We start from the raw sequence: 16,840 nt of genomic DNA, 5'->3' as shown, positions 1-16,840 counted from the left end.
ACTCAATCCAAGAAAAGGCAGGATTTGAGAAATCTAGGCAGGCATTCAGATTAGGGAATTCACAATTGTTAGAGAAGTCTTGGTCATAGGACTGAAATTAAGATAAATGTCTTCATTCCCTTAGTGGGGAACTGGCAAGAATCAGATCTTTCCCAGGTCTAGTCAGGTACCTAGGCTGGGATTTCAGGCACAGGGAAATAAGAAAAGGACTCATTTATTAAAATATCAGTGCTATTTAATTATCGTGATTATTCTTCCCTTCATTTAACAGTTTTTAAAGGGCTTTCATAAATAACACTCATTTAATCCTTTTATCTGTGGTGTCCCAATTCTAAAAATTGAGAAAATGAAAATTTAACGACATTATGTCTTGTTCAAGTTAAAGTACACGGAATCGTAGGGACTCACATCCAGCTCTGACTCCCAGTCCATTGTTCTTTCTTCCATGCCAAGCTGCCCTTAGAGTAACAAGTGGACTTGATCTTGAAAATGAAATAGACACCAGTTATAGTATTGGGCTACAAGAGAACCCAGAGCAATAATTATGGCTTCACAGTGAGTCACAGAATTTTTAAGTGTTCTAGTAGCTCACAGAATTCAGGGTAAATATCATTTCCTTCGTTATTTTAGACTTGCCAGGTACAGAAATAGAACAAAAGAAAAATACTTTTTGAAAAAATTTTAGCATCATTTCTAATTATGTTTCTATTTTCAAATCTGGATCTGTAGTAAAATTTATTTGGGGAGATAGAGTTAGGTAAACATACATGTTGGATACTGTAATAAGTTGGTTTGAGTGCAGTTTTGTTATATCTACACTGAACAATACACTTTAAATGTTTTCTCAGTTGTAAACTTGAGCTGTGTCAGATTCAAACATGAGATGTTTTCTCACCAGTATACCAGGAAAGAGGCGTCCATAGGCATTTTAATTTTTACCTCTGTTCACTTTTACCACTTTGTAGCTTTGTGACCTTGGTCAAGTTATTTTATCTCATTGAATTTTAGTTTTCTCTTATAAAATGAAATAACCTTATGTGCTTAATACATGTAATTTCCTCTTTTCTTATACCTTCATACTACTGCTACTTCATTTCAGAATATACTTTGTATCTTACTAACCCACTCTAAAAGTCTGATCGCATCAAGTCCTTGCTTACATTCCCACACACCCGATATTAATTGCTGTTTTCTCTCCTCTTGTGGCAATGCCTTTCATATATCTCATAACATAACATTTTCTTATTTGTTCAGCAGGATTGAGCATCTTTATATGCCTAGCATTGTTCTAGATTTAGGATTAGAATGTTAAGATGGATAAGAAAATTCATGCTTTTGAAGAACTAATAAGTAGTGGGCTTCCTTTCTATATTGGGCTGAGTACTAAGGTATGTACACAGTCAGTCCTCCGTATTCCTGGATTCAGCATCTGTGGAGTCAACCAACCCCGTATAGAAGATATTCGGGAAGAAAACCCCAGAAAGTTCCAAAAAGCTAAACTTGAATTTGCTACTTGCAGGGAACTATTTACATAGCATTTGCTATTACATAGCATTGTATTAGGTGTTTCAGGGGTAGTCTGGAAAGATTTCACATAGGAAATATGGAGATGCCATTTCTCTTGGTGCTTGAAGGATGTTAGCATTTATCACATTTGTACTTGAAGTGGTCAAAAGCTCCAAAGCATAAAGGTGTATATCCTATTACGAGAGTAAAAGAGTCAGGTAGTCTCATATCACTGGTGTGGGTGAGAATTGATGTTGGAAAAGCAGGATGGGTTAAAATACACCAAGTTCCTCCCTACTTCAGAGCTTTTGTATTAGCTGTTACCTTCTGTCCAGAGTGTATTTCTAGCTCTTCACATGGGTGACTAATTCTTTTTTTTCTTCAAGTCTCACTCAAATGCTTTTCAAAGTGGGCTCTTTTGACTTTTCTGACTCACCATAGGTAGTTCCCATTTCTCTCCTTCCCCATTTTCTCTATCTCATCACCTTCTTTATGTTGACAACATTTTTTCCCAATCTTCATTTGTGTATGGGTTTATCATTCAGTTTCCCCATTAGAATGTTAGCTCCCTGATGGTCAGGGACCGTGATGTATCTTGTTCACCACTGGATCCTCAGTTTCTTGGTGTAGTTCCTAATACATAATGGACACTCAAGAATTTGTTGAATAAAGCAGTAAAGCTTTTTGAGAAAGTGGGTAATCAGATTTGCCTTTTTTAAAAGAAGATCTAAGATGAAATCCTTCTTTTGCCACTTACTAGATATATGACTTTGAATAGTTATTTTGATTTTCTTATCTATAAAATAGAATTAATAATACCCATGGGATTGTGGTGTTGTAATGATTATATGAGTACCTGAATCATGGTAAACACTAAGTAAAAGTTATGTCATCATCATTATCGTTATTTTTAATGAAGATTGAAGGGGGCATGTTTCCTTTTTTTTTCTCTCTCTCTTTCCCGTCATTCACAGTTGCTCATTTTAGGTCTTTTACTCAAGCAAAATTAATGTTTAATTATGGACTCAAAGTGAGGTTGGTAAGTAACATGGTTTGAAATATCCTTAGCATTTTTGTGGTTTACATAGGACTGAACCAAGTTTTAAGTCAGCAAGCAAACCAGGAGATCAGCCCACTGGACAGTATGATTCAAAGACTACAACAGGAGCAAGACCTGAGACGTTCTGGTGAAGCAGGTATCAGTAATACCAGCCGTTTAAGTAGAGGTAAGCAGTGATTCTTAAGTGAAATATTTAAAAAATTGAAGCAGTCTAAACCTACAGCAGTAGAGAAGCAATTAAACAAATATGGTAAATCCATTATGTGAAATATTAGGCTGCCAAAATGAGCATGGTTTTGAAGAATATTTAATGACCTAAAAAAATATTCTTAATATAAGGTTTCACACTATGGACAATGAGTTTATTAATGTATATATTCTTCCAAATCTCCTATAATAAACATGAATAATTTAGAAAAATGTTAAAAATAAATTTTTTCAATAATTTATGGAATACATTCAAAGCCACATTCTCGAACATCTCACCATCCTTAATGTTGTATATTATTAAACTTTAGAGAAAATTTATGAACCATAAATGTCCTTGGGTTTGTGTCTGTTTTTGCTTCTTATATAGTTTTCCCAAAAATACACAGTGGGCAATTTTTTTTTAAGTAATATTAGGTTTTACATCTTTGGAGCTTAACAGTCCATAGTCATGATTCATTAACTTATCTAGTCAACTGAATAGCCATGTTCTGTTTTCATTAAGCTTTTGCTTGTGGTTTAGCTCCTAATTTGGTGATGTGATTATCTGCCACAGCACTATGAAGTTTCATGTGGAAGACAGTATGGATTTTTTCCCCTGGGGGTGTGTGTGTGTGTGTGTGTGTGTGTGTGTGTGTGTGTGTGTGTGTGTGTGTGTGTGTGTGTGTGTGTGTGTGTGTGTGTGTGTGTGTTTCCTGTTAGAAGCTAATGGAGAAGTGTGTCTAAATAGAACTTACTGTATTAATTTTTTCACTTAGGCTCTACAAGTTCTACCTCAGAGGTTCATTCACCACCTAATGTAGGACTAAGGCGTAGTGGTCAAATCGAAGGTGTACGGCAAATGCATAGTAATGCACCAAGAAGTGAAATAGCCACAGAGCGGGATCTTGTAGCTTGGAGTCGAAGGGTGGTAGTACCTGAGCTATCAGCTGGTGTAGCCAGGTAAGGAAGGGGAATTATGAATTTTTATGTACCACAGTTGTTTGTATTCATTTTGAATTACAGTCTTCAGAGTACCTTTTTAGCTCTAATTTGTTTTAAATTTATCTGCAGAGCTAATGTTTTAAACTATTCATGACTCTGGAGAAAAGTTAAATTTCAGTATATGTTCCTTTCTAGGATGATTCATGTAAATGATATGGGGGGAGTGTTAAGGTGAATGGGGGGGGAATTATAAATTTGGCTTGAACAAATATGAGATTTTACTGAGTAGCATATTTAAATCTTAGTTTGTCTTGTTTAACTGTATCTTAAAACACATTCATAGTTTGTTATAATTTATTTTTCTGTGGATTTTACGAATCATTCATACCGCATCATTCAGAGGCATAGTGAAAATACATTATTTATTGGTAATAGATTATATAAGAATTTTAAATCTTTTTTATACTTAAAAGTATACATATGTAAATTAAAAAGTATTGATTTTATGTAATCCTATTCTAAAGGTCATTGCTATGAGGGACGTTTATATCCAATTCCTTTTGATTCTTTATTAATGAAATACTCATGGATGAGGTCCATATGAGCCCCAACTAATACTGACTATATATTATAATACTGTACTATAACAAAAAACATAGGAAGATCAAATTTGATTTTAGGATTTCCTAGTTCTTAAAAGATAAGAGTAATTATATGATTAAAAATATTTGTAATCTGAATGTTTATATTTATTATGCTTTTTTGATTGGACAACACTCAAATTTGTGTTAGGTTTTAGGATTATACACCTAAAGCTTGAATTTGAACCATAACTTTATCTGATGACAAATATATCCAGATGTTCTTTAGCTGTGTTCCTGTCTACTTTTTAATTCTAATGTTAAGGTTTGAAGAGGGTGCAATAAATAATACCCATCATTTTAAAAATAGTTCTAAAGGAGTAAAAAATAACACAAAAGAGTAAGACAGGAAATGAGCATATTTTATTATTCATACGGCTGTGAAGAACGTGACTTTTATCTGCATGAACGTGTGCTTCCTAATACTGAACCCCAACGAAAGGTACCACTGGGCCACGGTATTTCTCCCCATGTGAGGCAGCTGGTTTGCTTCTTTGAAGTGCAGAGAAGAATGTATACATGGCAAACAGGGCATAGAACTGGGCCATGCTAAGCTGGATTTTCCTTCTAGAGCATCCTAATTAATTAGTTCACTCCTCCTCCCCTAGACAAGAATGAGTAAGGAGGTGAAAAGTGTCCAGGAGTGGGTTGCTCGTTGGTGGTGGAGGTCCCTGCACATGGAACAGTGGGGAAGATTTGTTTCTCTCCAGATATTTGTCACCTTTTTATCTCTCTTTCTTTGAGCTTGACCATTGAGCGTATGGTCCAGCGAGGCTGTGGCCATTACTTCAAAGGGTATTCGGCCTTCCTGGAGCTTTGCATTAAAATTAAATCCAATCCCATAGCCAACAAAGGATTAATATCTATTATATATAAAGAACTCTCAAAAGTCAGCAGAAAACAAAGCAATCCAATTAGAAAATCGGGCAAAAGCTATGAACAGACATTTCATCAAAGAGTATATACAGATGGCAAATAAGCACATGAAAAGATACTCAACATCATTAGCCATTAGTGAAACGCAAATTAAAACTTCAGTGAAATAATCTATGTACCTATCAGAATGGCTGAAATACAATGACAGCACCAAATGCTGGGAAGGGTGTGGAGAAACTGGATCCCTCATGCATTGCTGGTGGGAATGTAAAATGGTGCAGCCACTCCGGAAAACAGTTTGGCATTTTTTTAAAAACCTAAACATAGGACTATCATATGATCCATTGATTGCACTGTTTGGGGATTTATCCCAAAGAAATTAAACTTATTTTCACACAAAAACCTGTACACAAATGTGTAGCAGCTTTATTCGTAATAGCCAAAACCTAGAAACAACCCAGATGTCCTTCAGTGGGTGTATGATTAAACAAACTATGATATATCCACACCATAGAATAAGACTGCATTAAACAGGAACAACCTGTTGATACACAACTTGATTGAATCTTCAGGGAATTACGGTGAGCAACCAGTCTCAAAGGTTATGTATTAATCCATTTGTGGACTACTCTTGAAATGACAAAAGTATAGAGATGGAGAACAGATTAGTGGTTGCTAGACATTGTGAAGAGGAAGGGCTGAGGAGGAGAAGAAGGTGGCTATGATCATTAAAAGGGCACCGCAAGGGACCTTTGTGGTAATGGAAATGTTCTTTCTGTATCACTGGGCCAATGGATACACAAACGTACACATGTGATAAACTCGGACAGAACTAAATACAAACACACACACATGAGTGGAAGTAAAACTGGGGAGCTCTGAATATCAGTGGGTAGTATCAATATCCAGATCCAGGTTATGATGTTGTACTATAGTTTTGCAAGATATTACCATTGGGGGAAGCTAGGTAAAGGATACAAGGAACCTCTTTGTATTATTTCTTAGAACTGTATGTGAACCTACAGTTATCTCAATAAAAAAGTTTAATTAAAAAAAAACAAATTAACAAACAAAATTAAATCCAAGGGCATTCTTTTCACAAGATTCAAGTTCACTCATTTCCATTCAGAATCTTGACCAGCCTCATTAGAGATTCTGCAGTTAAGTATAAAATGACCCAAGTATACCCAAGTAATAAAATGTCAACATTATAGAGCTCTTCCAGGTTCGAATATTAACTCCCTTCCAACTGTGATATCTCCAGGGAAAAATTAAAGTTCAGAGATTAAATACCCTTCCAGTTCAAAAACCTTAAAGTTTTAAGGAATTAAAATTTTTAAAGAATTCTCTTGTCCTTGTGAGTCCAGGTTCCATGAAGTTAAAGTTCACAGTTAATGTTCCTCAAAACTTCTGTTGCTCAAATTCAGCTTGATACCTGGATAGAGTTGAAGTTTTTTCAGTGGCTGAAGCCTGACCTGCCTTTCACTGGAGAGAATGTAGTTCTTTCAGGGCTTCGGGAGTTAATGTTAGTTCTACCTCAAGGGTCTGTTGTGCCTTATTTTTTTTTTTTTTTTAAATTCCAGCTATCTGTATTGCACATAAGATTATCACAGCATAAGCCCAACACTGACATAAGTTTTGAAGAATAAATAAATTCTGTTTTTAATCCTTGGAGCAGTTACCTTAAGAGTAACCGTGTTCCCAGATCCTAAAACTTTATTTGCCAAAGACTATAGTAGAAATAGTAGTATCTAGTTCAAGTGGACAGAGTCTGTCTTTCCAGTATTCCAGTCATTTAATGCTCAATGTCCAGAGCTCACAATCTATGAAATTAAACTCAGAAATCTTTATCACATGCCTCATCTGAAAAGAAGGCATCAGGAGTAACATCCCCTCACTGATACCTAACATTCCCTTTGGGGAGAAATCAGTTATAAACATTACAGATTATATGTGGCTTTTAATTCTCGTTCAGTAGGCAAGAAGAATGGAGAACTGCGAAGGGAGAAGAAGAAATAAAGACTTACAGATCAGAAGAGAAAAGAAAACACTTCACAGTTCCAAAAGAGAATAAAATGCCCACTGTCTCCAAGGTAAATAGTAATTACTTTGATGTTTAATATTTGCTTCATAAGTACAGTGACTATTTTGTAATTAAAGGCCTGTTTGTAATTAAACATGTTAATATTATAGACAGGATATTTAACTAATGAAATAAAGTTAACATAGCTAATTCTCGATTATCTTTGGATTATCTTTAAATCTTTAATATTACATTTCCTACTTTCTAGCATACCTTTTCCCCAAATGCCAATTGTAATATGCCTGTTAAATCTAATAAATTACACCTTAAGCCTAAGCAAGATCTTTTTTTTAGTTCTGCCATTGGTGGCACACTGTAAAACAGTGTTCTGGTTTTTTTTTTGTCCTACACTTTTTTTTTTTTTTTTTTTACTGTTTTGCACCTATTTGTTATTGCAGGTAATTAAGACAGCTGTGCTGCTATAAATAATAGTTCTCATTTTCTCCATTAAGATAGGTAAATTGTCCCTACTAGTTTGCCCTGTTGGTTTGTCTGTCATCCTACTCTGGAAAAACTTTTCAGTCCAGTGGATTTCAACTGGTTATGCCCTAATCTGGGAGAGATATGTACTTAACCTTCTTGAGTGTCAAGGGTTGACGGGTCTCTAGACCCAGCTTTCTGCTCCTTCCTCTTATTTGAGTTCCTCAGACCTTCTAAAGTAGTTTCCTTTATTACAGCTACCTTTTCTGTTTTGTGACTCTTCAAAGGACTCAAGTGGTCCTTTGCAATTATTTTATGTTTTCCTTTACTAAGGGTATCATACCTTGGCATCAGTAGGACCCTACACTGCTACAGTTTCTGTTAGTATAATCTGAAATAATCTTTTCATTTTTAGGTTTTTGTTGTTGTTGGTGGTGGTGGTTTTTTTCATGGTGGCTGGAAAGCATACCCTTTTTTTGGTATCCTTTGCTCTGAATCCAAGGATGTGGGGACATAATTCATATAATGATTGTGAGCTTCTATTGGCTGCCACTTTTATGGATGGAATATGGTAATATCTGTAAAAATTAAAAGGATGTGCTTATCTTTTAATCCAGTAGTGGTACTTCGAAGAATATTTTTTTAGAAAGAAAAGAATTGATGTGAATGTATATACGTGTGTGTGCATGCAGATATTTATAGTGTCTCCGGTGGCAAAAACTGGAATAACTTCAGTGTTTATTGGTGGACGAAAGGTAGGATGTCATGACATATATATACCCATGGAATACTCTACAGCTTTTTAAAGAAATGAGTTAGAGCTCACTCCGTTGCCTTGGAGAAATGTTCATGATGTATTTGTTAAGTGAAAAAAAGCAAGTGGGACAGTATTGTTTATAACATACAAAAAACATTTGTTTTTCAAATTTTATGAGACTGGAGAAAGGTTTGAAAGCACCTCCTGTTGATAATCACAGATGTACAAGTTATGAGATGCTACCTTTCATCTCAGAGTTGCATTATTTTTTTTCCTCTAATAGTAGAGGGTACTAACTGTGCAGGGGGGTTGTATAAATTAATACAAAAAAAACTGGTTAGAAAGCAATTATAAAGTTGATTTTTGATAATAGGTTTGGTCCCCAAATTACAGTGCCTTAAATTTACTTAATTTCTCTTAAATATTTATTTATTCCCCTTGAGGGAAATGTATTTCTCTCAGATTTAAAAGCCTCGGTAGGTGGTCAAGATCTGGTTTGATGCCCTCTGTGTTGAGAACTGAAGCTCTTTAAATATTTCTGATTTTCTTATGTTTGAATTTGACTTCATGCCTCAAGATGTCAGCATTTTCATATAAGGCTGCAAGATGGAAGATCATATCAGTGAGGAAGGTGCAGAGGGTACATACATATGCTCTCCTGAGGAAGGTTTTTTGAAGTTGTTCTGCAACATTGTGCCAGATATCCCATTGACCAGAATTTAGTCACATGAAATTCTGACAATGAAAATTTCATTTTCTGTGCAAGAAGCAGGGAACAGATGTTGGTTGACAACCAGCTTTTTCTTACACATTATATATTAAGGCATTAAAAACATGTTCTTTGACTTGGAATTTATTCTAATGAAATGCAAAATTGTGGATAAAGCTTTACAAAATGGAAAAAAAGCAATTTTTAATGAAATAGATTTGTGTAGATAAATAATATTTAAATGAAAGAAGCAAGATCCATTACATTCTTAACAATAAATTACTCAAAGCTTATGAGATTATAGTTGAATATTATTTCCTTTTTTACATATTTTCCCAAATTTTTGCAAAATTACAGAACCCTTCAGTAATTCTTTTAGAGAGAATCTGTGTGGAGTAAATCTTGTATCCTTGTATGTGAAAATGTCTTTTATTTCAGTTGGCTTTTACAAGTTAACAGCCCCAGCAAGAGTAGAGGTAAACTGCAGGGAAGAAGTGACAAGACTGTGGGGAGGGAACTGGAGAGTGGAGGTGATGGAGAGACAGAGACTGGTTGAACTCAGGTTTGCAGTATTATAGGTCTTGAGGTACACAGCCCCATCCCCCCATACACATACAGAATCTTTTTTAGGAGACAGGGCAATACCTAGATTTTTTCTTTTTCCCTCCCTTCCCAAGTGCCACCCAATACACTTGTGAAACCAGAGCCAAACATACTCAGATATTCAACACAGCATATTATTCTGAGAGAGATAAGAGAGGATATTGGACACATGATGTAGCAGCAAGCTGTTTTGGAGAGGGTTCTGTTGGAGAAATTGGGATGAAACATCTTGTCTTTGAAATGGAGAACTCAATGGATGGGTTGAATAGAGGAATACAAAACACTGAGAAATAAGTTAACAAGCTGGAATGTCAAGTTGAAGAACTCTTCAGAATGCATCAACAAGGGATAAATTGATGGAGAGAATGAGGGAAATGTGAAAAACATGTGTATGTTTATGTAATGTGTATGTTGTATACACAGAGAGATTAGAAGTACATAGTAAAAAAAAAAAAAAGCTTTATTTGGTAAGAGTCTTCAAAGAAGAAAAAATATACAGAGGGAGAAAAGAGTTGGAAAAATGATCCAGAATTTCCTAGAATTAATCTCTAGCTGAGCAAATGCGTAGCATGCCAACTTAGAATAAGGAAAAAAAGAATTAAAACCCCAGCTAAGCACATTATAGGAGGATTTGGAGATATCTAAAACACAGAGTATTCTGAAAGTTTCTGGAGGGAAAAAGGGAACCACATGAACTTTAATTTGACTGATATTACACTTTTTGTTTGTTGTTAACAAAATGGATTCCACTGAGCACCGTACAGCCAGAAGAGTTAAGAGGAAATTAAAGAATCAACACCCACATTAGGAAAATTGTCTGCAACCCCAACACAGTCATGTTTTTGCTGATTTCTTACTGGAATGGTGACAACGTGCTGGAGCCAAGTGCTAACGTGCGGGTTCAAGGGATGGAAAGTCACCCGTAAGGATGGCACTGCCAGTGGAACCATGCTGCTTTAAAACTCTGAATGGCATCCTGCCACCGACTTGTCTAATGGACAAGCCCTTGGTGCCTGCCCCTCCGGGTAGTATTGGTACTGTCCCTGTGGGCCAGTTGCAGATTGGGGTTCTCAAATCTGGCCTGTGATCACCTTTGCTTCAGTCGTCATTGCAGCTGAAGTTTAAAAAAAAAACAGTCTGTTGAAGTGCACGTGAAGCCTTGGGTGAAGCTCTTCTGAGACAATGTAGACCTCAGTATCAAGAACGTGTCTGTCAGAGCTGCTAGCCATAATAGCTTTGTGGTTCTTGACAGCAAAAATAACCCATGAATGATGGAAGCAGCCAGCTTCACAGCTCAAATGATTATCCTGAGCCATCCAAGCTAAGTCAGTGCTGGCTGTGCACCCGTTCTGGATTGTACCACAGCTCAGCTCACACAGCTTGCAAGGTTGCTGACCTGAAGGAGAAGATTGGTCACTGTTCTGGGAAGGGGCTTCTGGAAGATGGCCTCAAATTCTTGAAAGGTGGTGGTGCTGCCTGCCGTTGATAGGTTCCTGGCAAGCCCCCTTGTGTGTTGAGAGCTCCTCTGACTGTCGCTTTGCTGTTCGTGACATGAGACAGGCAGTTGCTATCGGTGTCGTCAGATCAGTGGACAAGAAGGCAGCTGGAGCTGGCAAGGTCACCACGTCTGCCCAGAAAGCTCAGAAGGCTAAATGAATATTATCGCCAGTACCGGGCACCCCAGTCTTAACCAGTGGTGGAAGAACTGTCTCAGGACTGTTTGTCTCGATCAGCCATTTAAGCTGAATAGTAAAAGACTGATTGATAACAATGCATCATAAAACCTTGAAGAAGCAGAGAATGTTTTGTGGACCATTTGTTTTTCTGTATGTGGCAGTTTTAACTTACTAGTTTTTAAATCAGTACTTTTTAATGGAAACAACTTGACCAGAAATCTGTCACAGAATTTTGAGATCCATTAAAACAAAGTTAATGAGAAGAGAGAAAAAAAAAAAGTGAGGATATAACTATAGGTTCAAAGGACTGAGGATATAACTAATAGGTTCAAAATTATTTTCTGTCCACACTTCAAAGATAGTGTTCCTTTTTCTTATTGTATGATTTATTGCATGATATCTTGTATATATAAGTCTGATGTCAGTCTCTTTTTTCAAAGGTAATTTTTAGTATTTTCCTTCTATTTTTTTATATTCACAAGTTGGGGTTTTTTTTTCAGGTGTAAATTCTTCTTTTTGTTTAGTTTTTTCCATCATGTAACCATGTTGGACTTTCAGTTATTTTGATCAGTCTTAGTTGTTTTCTCATCTGCTGAAGAAGACTTTTTTCTCCCATTTGCCTGAAGCAGAAGAGAGCTAGTCACCTGGTGTCCAAGTCTCATAGTGATTGGTTAGCTTTGTGATCACCATTTTGTTTTCTAGTTTGCCTCTGCCTTATTATGTATGCCTCCCAGTCTGTGGTCCTCTTTCTTATATCTGTTCTATAGGTTTGGCGTAGGTACAGGAGAGTTCAGTGTTAGGCTTAGTCTGTTATTATGAATCCTCATCAGAAAAAAAAAGTTTTTATAACCTGTCAATCAGCAAGTGAATTTCAACATATCATAAACTTGTGTTTTAACTTAATGTTAAGATATTTGAGCTGGTACTATAGTTTAGTCTACTTATGGGATATCTTAAATATGAATGGGTTTTTTATCATTAAAAAATACAACTTTTAGGGCTTCCCTGGTGGCGCAGTGGTTGAGAGTCCACCTGCTGATGCAGGGGACGCAGGTTTGTGCCCCGGTCCGGGAAGATCCCATATGCTGCGGAGCGGCTGGGCCCGTGAGCCATGGCCGCTGAGCCTGCGTGTCCGGAGCCTGTGCTCCGCAATGGGAGAGGCCACAACAGTGAGAAGCCCGCGTACCGCAAAAAAAAAAAAAAAAAAAATACAACTTTTAAAGTAAAAGGTGTTCTTTAAGCATACTCCAGATAAATTTAATTTACTTTTTTCCAGAATCATACTCATGAACATTTCCTGGATCTTGGAGAATCCAAAAAGCAGCAAGCAAACCAACACAATTATCGTACGAGATCTGCATTGGAAGAGACTCCCAGACCTTCAGAAGAGATAGAAAATGGCACTAGTTCTTCAGATGTGAGAGCTCAGCACACTCATAGATTTCTGTTTCCATTTTTACTTGTTTTTTTTAATGTAACTTTTATTCTTTGCATTCATTGTTATATTTAGAGATGTAACTCAAACATGGTTTGTCTAGTTCTTAAAATGATAGTGATAGTTGTAGGACCGTAGTGTGTGTTCTGGGCATGGCACAGATATTCATAACCTCAAGTCCACAAAACAAATGCATGTGAATTAATTATTCCCATTTTGAGGGCTCTGAAGTTCAAAGATGTTTAGATTACACATTTACCTAACTATTAAATGGTAGAGCAGGGATTAAACGCACGTTCCTTTCACTCCAAAACCAAGTTTTTGAAATGGTACCATGAAGCTCTAGTCTGTAACTATAACTGATCAATAGACATTTGACAATTTTGGTTAGTTTTTAATCTCTGTACCAATTTATAGCTTTCTCAATGTAAATTTTTAAAATATTCCTTATGTATAATTATTTCCATAAATATCATTGTCCCTACTAAATTATATATTCTTTCAGCGAAGGGAATCCATTTGCAGTCACAGATCAGTCTTATTTAGCAATTACAATGGTCTTCCTTCCCCTGTCGCACTCTCCCTATTACCCCTTCACTCACAGTTAAGTCAGAGACTCTATGATCTGAGATGTTGACAGCTACACATTTTTGAAGTCATGTTACGTTTTGCAGTGTTAGACACGTGTGGGGATTCTCCACATATATCCTCTATGGACAGGGCAATATTAGCACAAATCGAGAGTATTCTAACCATAATTTAAAAGTAAGTCTCCAGTGTTTTCAGATCCTTGTATGGCCAGAACAAAACGATATATTCAATCTGGCAAAAAAAGATAAAATATACTCATTATATAAACTTCACACATAACAATTTAGATATGCCACAGAATGTAAAATATATGTGTGCTATCTATTTGCATTATAAAATATTTATTTTTGAAAGATTTATAATATTACTCTTTTAAATATTAAGTTTCTATAAAATTTTAAAAATATTAATTCAGCTCAAAATGTATTTCCAGGTACGTCTGTTACGTAAGAAAATTCTACTAATTCTTTGATTTGTCTTCAAAACTAATTTGTTTATGCCTTAAATTTGTAGAGGAGAATAATAAGAAAAGAATATCACCTTTGGCACAATATATTAGTTAAAAATGAAAGAATCCGGGCTTCCTTGGTGGCGCAGTGGTTGAGAGTCCGCCTGCTGATGCAGGGGACATGGGTTTGTGCCCCGGTCCGGGAAGATCCCACATGCCGCGGAGCGGCTAGGCCCATGAGCCATGGCCGCTGAGCCTGCACGTCCGGAGCCTGTGCTCTGCAACGGGAGAGGCCACAACAGTGAGAGGCCCGCGTACTGCAAAAAAAAAAAAAAAGAAAGAATCCTGGGTTTTTGGTTCAAATAATTTGTACTTCCATATAGTACCTTTTTATTTTGTATTTGGAATGTAGAATTATGTTTCTGTTCTCCCCCTTTAAAGAAGTAATATACTAAGAGTGGGAATAATCAGATCACTTGTTTAGATTTTTTTTTTCAGTTATATTGAGCAAAGATTAAATTTGCTAAATAAAATTTACTCTGGATTTTGATCTTTTCATATTTGCCTAGTTTTCAAAGCCCTGTGGAATAGTTATGTAATACATTCTTCATTTTTAAGCCATCAAAACAGGAAAAAATTTCTCCCCAAGATATAACATTTAATTAGTAAAAAAATACATTTCATTATCCTTGTGAAAAATGATCTGGATGTGCCCAGCAGTTAGTAACACTGAACCGTTCTTGTGTAGAGTGGGGTCTAACCTTTGAAGTAAAATGACATGAGTTCAAAATAGGCTTTGCTGCTTATTAATTGTTCTGCCTTGAGTAAATTTCTTAGCCTGTTTAAGCTTTAGTTTCTTTTATTTAAATGACTGATTCTTATCACCAGCACTGTTTGTCTAGATCAAATGGGATGATATATACAAAGTGCTTAGAACAGCTTCTGACATATACTAGAAGCTTAATTAATGTGAGCTGGTATTTTTATTGGAGCAAGATTTTGTGCCCCCCCCCCCAAAAAAAAACCAATTTTTATAAAGAAAATGGCTTCACAGGTAGTATCCTGTGTTAACCAGTGAATATTTACTAAAGAGAAATCAGAGTGTTTGGGTAGTTTTTAATCCTCTCCATTTGTATAAAATAATACCTGAGTTGGAATATCCTTTTTTTATATGATAAAGCTATTTTAATAATAATAATAAAAACATAAAAGTTCCTGAATTTAAGTTTCTCAATGCATCTATAGAAAAAGAAAACTTAAATTTTAAAAAAAGCCCAAGAAGTAAAGTTGATATCAAATATTAATTTGGTATCACCCAGTCTAGAAGATGTGTTATGAGGCTTTTTTAAAAAATGTTAATCCACCCAAGAGATTGCTCTGAATCCAGTATTAGTAAGTATTTTATCTTTGGATACACTTAATATTTGGATACATTCAGTAATTTTTGTATAGAAATATGAGGCCTGTGTTTTACAACTAACTTAAATCAGGTTTTAATATAAATATCCTAATATGATTCATACTGTTAGATATCACTGATATTTTCTGTAATCATAGAATGTTATTCTGTAAAGCTATACAATAAAATATGTATTAACTATCTCTTAGGAAGGTGAAGTTGTTGCTGTCAGTGGTGGAACGTCCGAAGAGGAAGAGAGAGCATGGCATAGTGATGGCAGTTCTAGGTAATTTAATGAATTTTTATTCTTCCAAATGTAATGTAAATTCTTTAGAAAGCTGCCTTGATTCTTAATGTTAAATTCTTTTCTATCAGAAACATATTTCAGAGTCCCTTTGGTTTTAAAGTTGATCTTTCTTCAGAGTTTTTTTGTAGTTGTCCAAAATGTAGATTTCCTTTGACATGTTTTCGCTAGTAGAAAAAAATTTTTGGATATTGTAACTGGATCTACAAAATGATGCTTTTAACTTTTTCTTAGTTGATATTTTATCTTCTGAATGCTGTTATATTTGTAATACTGAACCACAAGCTAGCTTCATTACTGGCTTTGAGAAATATTTATGCATTAAATTATGAAAGTAATGAGATTTTGTAGAGTTAACTTTTTTTTAATGGAATTTGTTGAATGCTAATAATATTTTCTTCCAGCAATGAGAATAAACTTTCCCTTATTCCTGTTGTTCCCACCCCATTTGATCACGTAAGCGAGAATTCCTTCAGCTCCTTCTACTTACTGGTGATTCACATTGTTACAGGGCTTAATGGCCTTGGCTGACCTTGGCGAGGTCTCAGTAGCAAGAAGTAGAGCCTTTGGGAATGGTAATTATGTTTAGCCCCGATAGTTATTCCCTGGCAGAACTAGCTCTTAACATTGCCAAAGAAACCAAGAGCCTGTATTTAAGAATTCTTTACCTCTTTTTGTCATGGACTTCCCTATTTCCACAGTAGTTGCTCCCAGTAATGATATGCAAGTGTTCATTGTTATGTCTGGTGGTTTTCTGTATTTGAAAGAAGGCAGTAGAAGAAAAGCTCACTTTCTTTTGGCTCAGCAGTGGAAATAGAGTATAGGCATACATTGGTGATATCTCAGGTTTGACTCCAGACCACCACAATGAAGAGAATATTGCAGTAAAGCAAGTCATGTGAATTTTTGTTTTCCCAGTGCATATAAAAGTTATGTTTACACTATACTGTAGTCTGTTAGGTGTGCAGTGGCATTACGTCTAAAAAAAATAAACATTTAAAAACAGCATTAATCTGAAAATAATACTATTGGGAAAGTGGCACCGATAGATTTGTTGCCACAGAGTTGCCACAAACCTTCAATTTGTAAAAAACACAGTGTCTATGAAGCACAGTAAAAACAAGGTATGCCTGTATCTCAAACCATGAAACAACATAGAGGTTCTTGTTTTGAAAAAGCAGTGTTGGCTTCAGCAGTTGGC

General features: G+C 35.7%; 1 protein-coding gene across 3 annotated transcripts in view; it reads left to right on the top strand.

Annotated features, from left to right (window-relative positions):
* PHIP (PHIP subunit of CUL4-Ring ligase complex) overlaps positions 1–16,840 on the top strand; it is a 125,516-nt gene that overhangs the window by 71,580 nt on the left and 37,096 nt on the right. For 2 of the 3 annotated variants that reach the window (XM_082668552.1, XM_082668551.1), the window contains exons 18-22: positions 2,595–2,732; positions 3,532–3,715; positions 7,190–7,307; positions 12,739–12,879; positions 15,545–15,621. In XM_082668552.1, coding sequence (XP_082524678.1) covers positions 2,595–2,732; positions 3,532–3,715; positions 7,190–7,307; positions 12,739–12,879; positions 15,545–15,621 — 658 coding nt within the window. The remainder of the gene's footprint in view (positions 1–2,594; positions 2,733–3,531; positions 3,716–7,189; positions 7,308–12,738; positions 12,880–15,544; positions 15,622–16,840) is intronic. The other variant, XM_082668553.1, reaches the window with a different exon arrangement.

The sequence above is a fragment of the Grampus griseus genome, assembly GCF_964374135.1.
Source record: "Grampus griseus genome assembly, chromosome: 13".
Lineage (NCBI taxonomy): Eukaryota > Metazoa > Chordata > Mammalia > Artiodactyla > Delphinidae > Grampus > Grampus griseus.
Note: the sequence above shows the minus strand (reverse complement) of the source record. Positions and strands in the feature narration are given on the sequence as shown.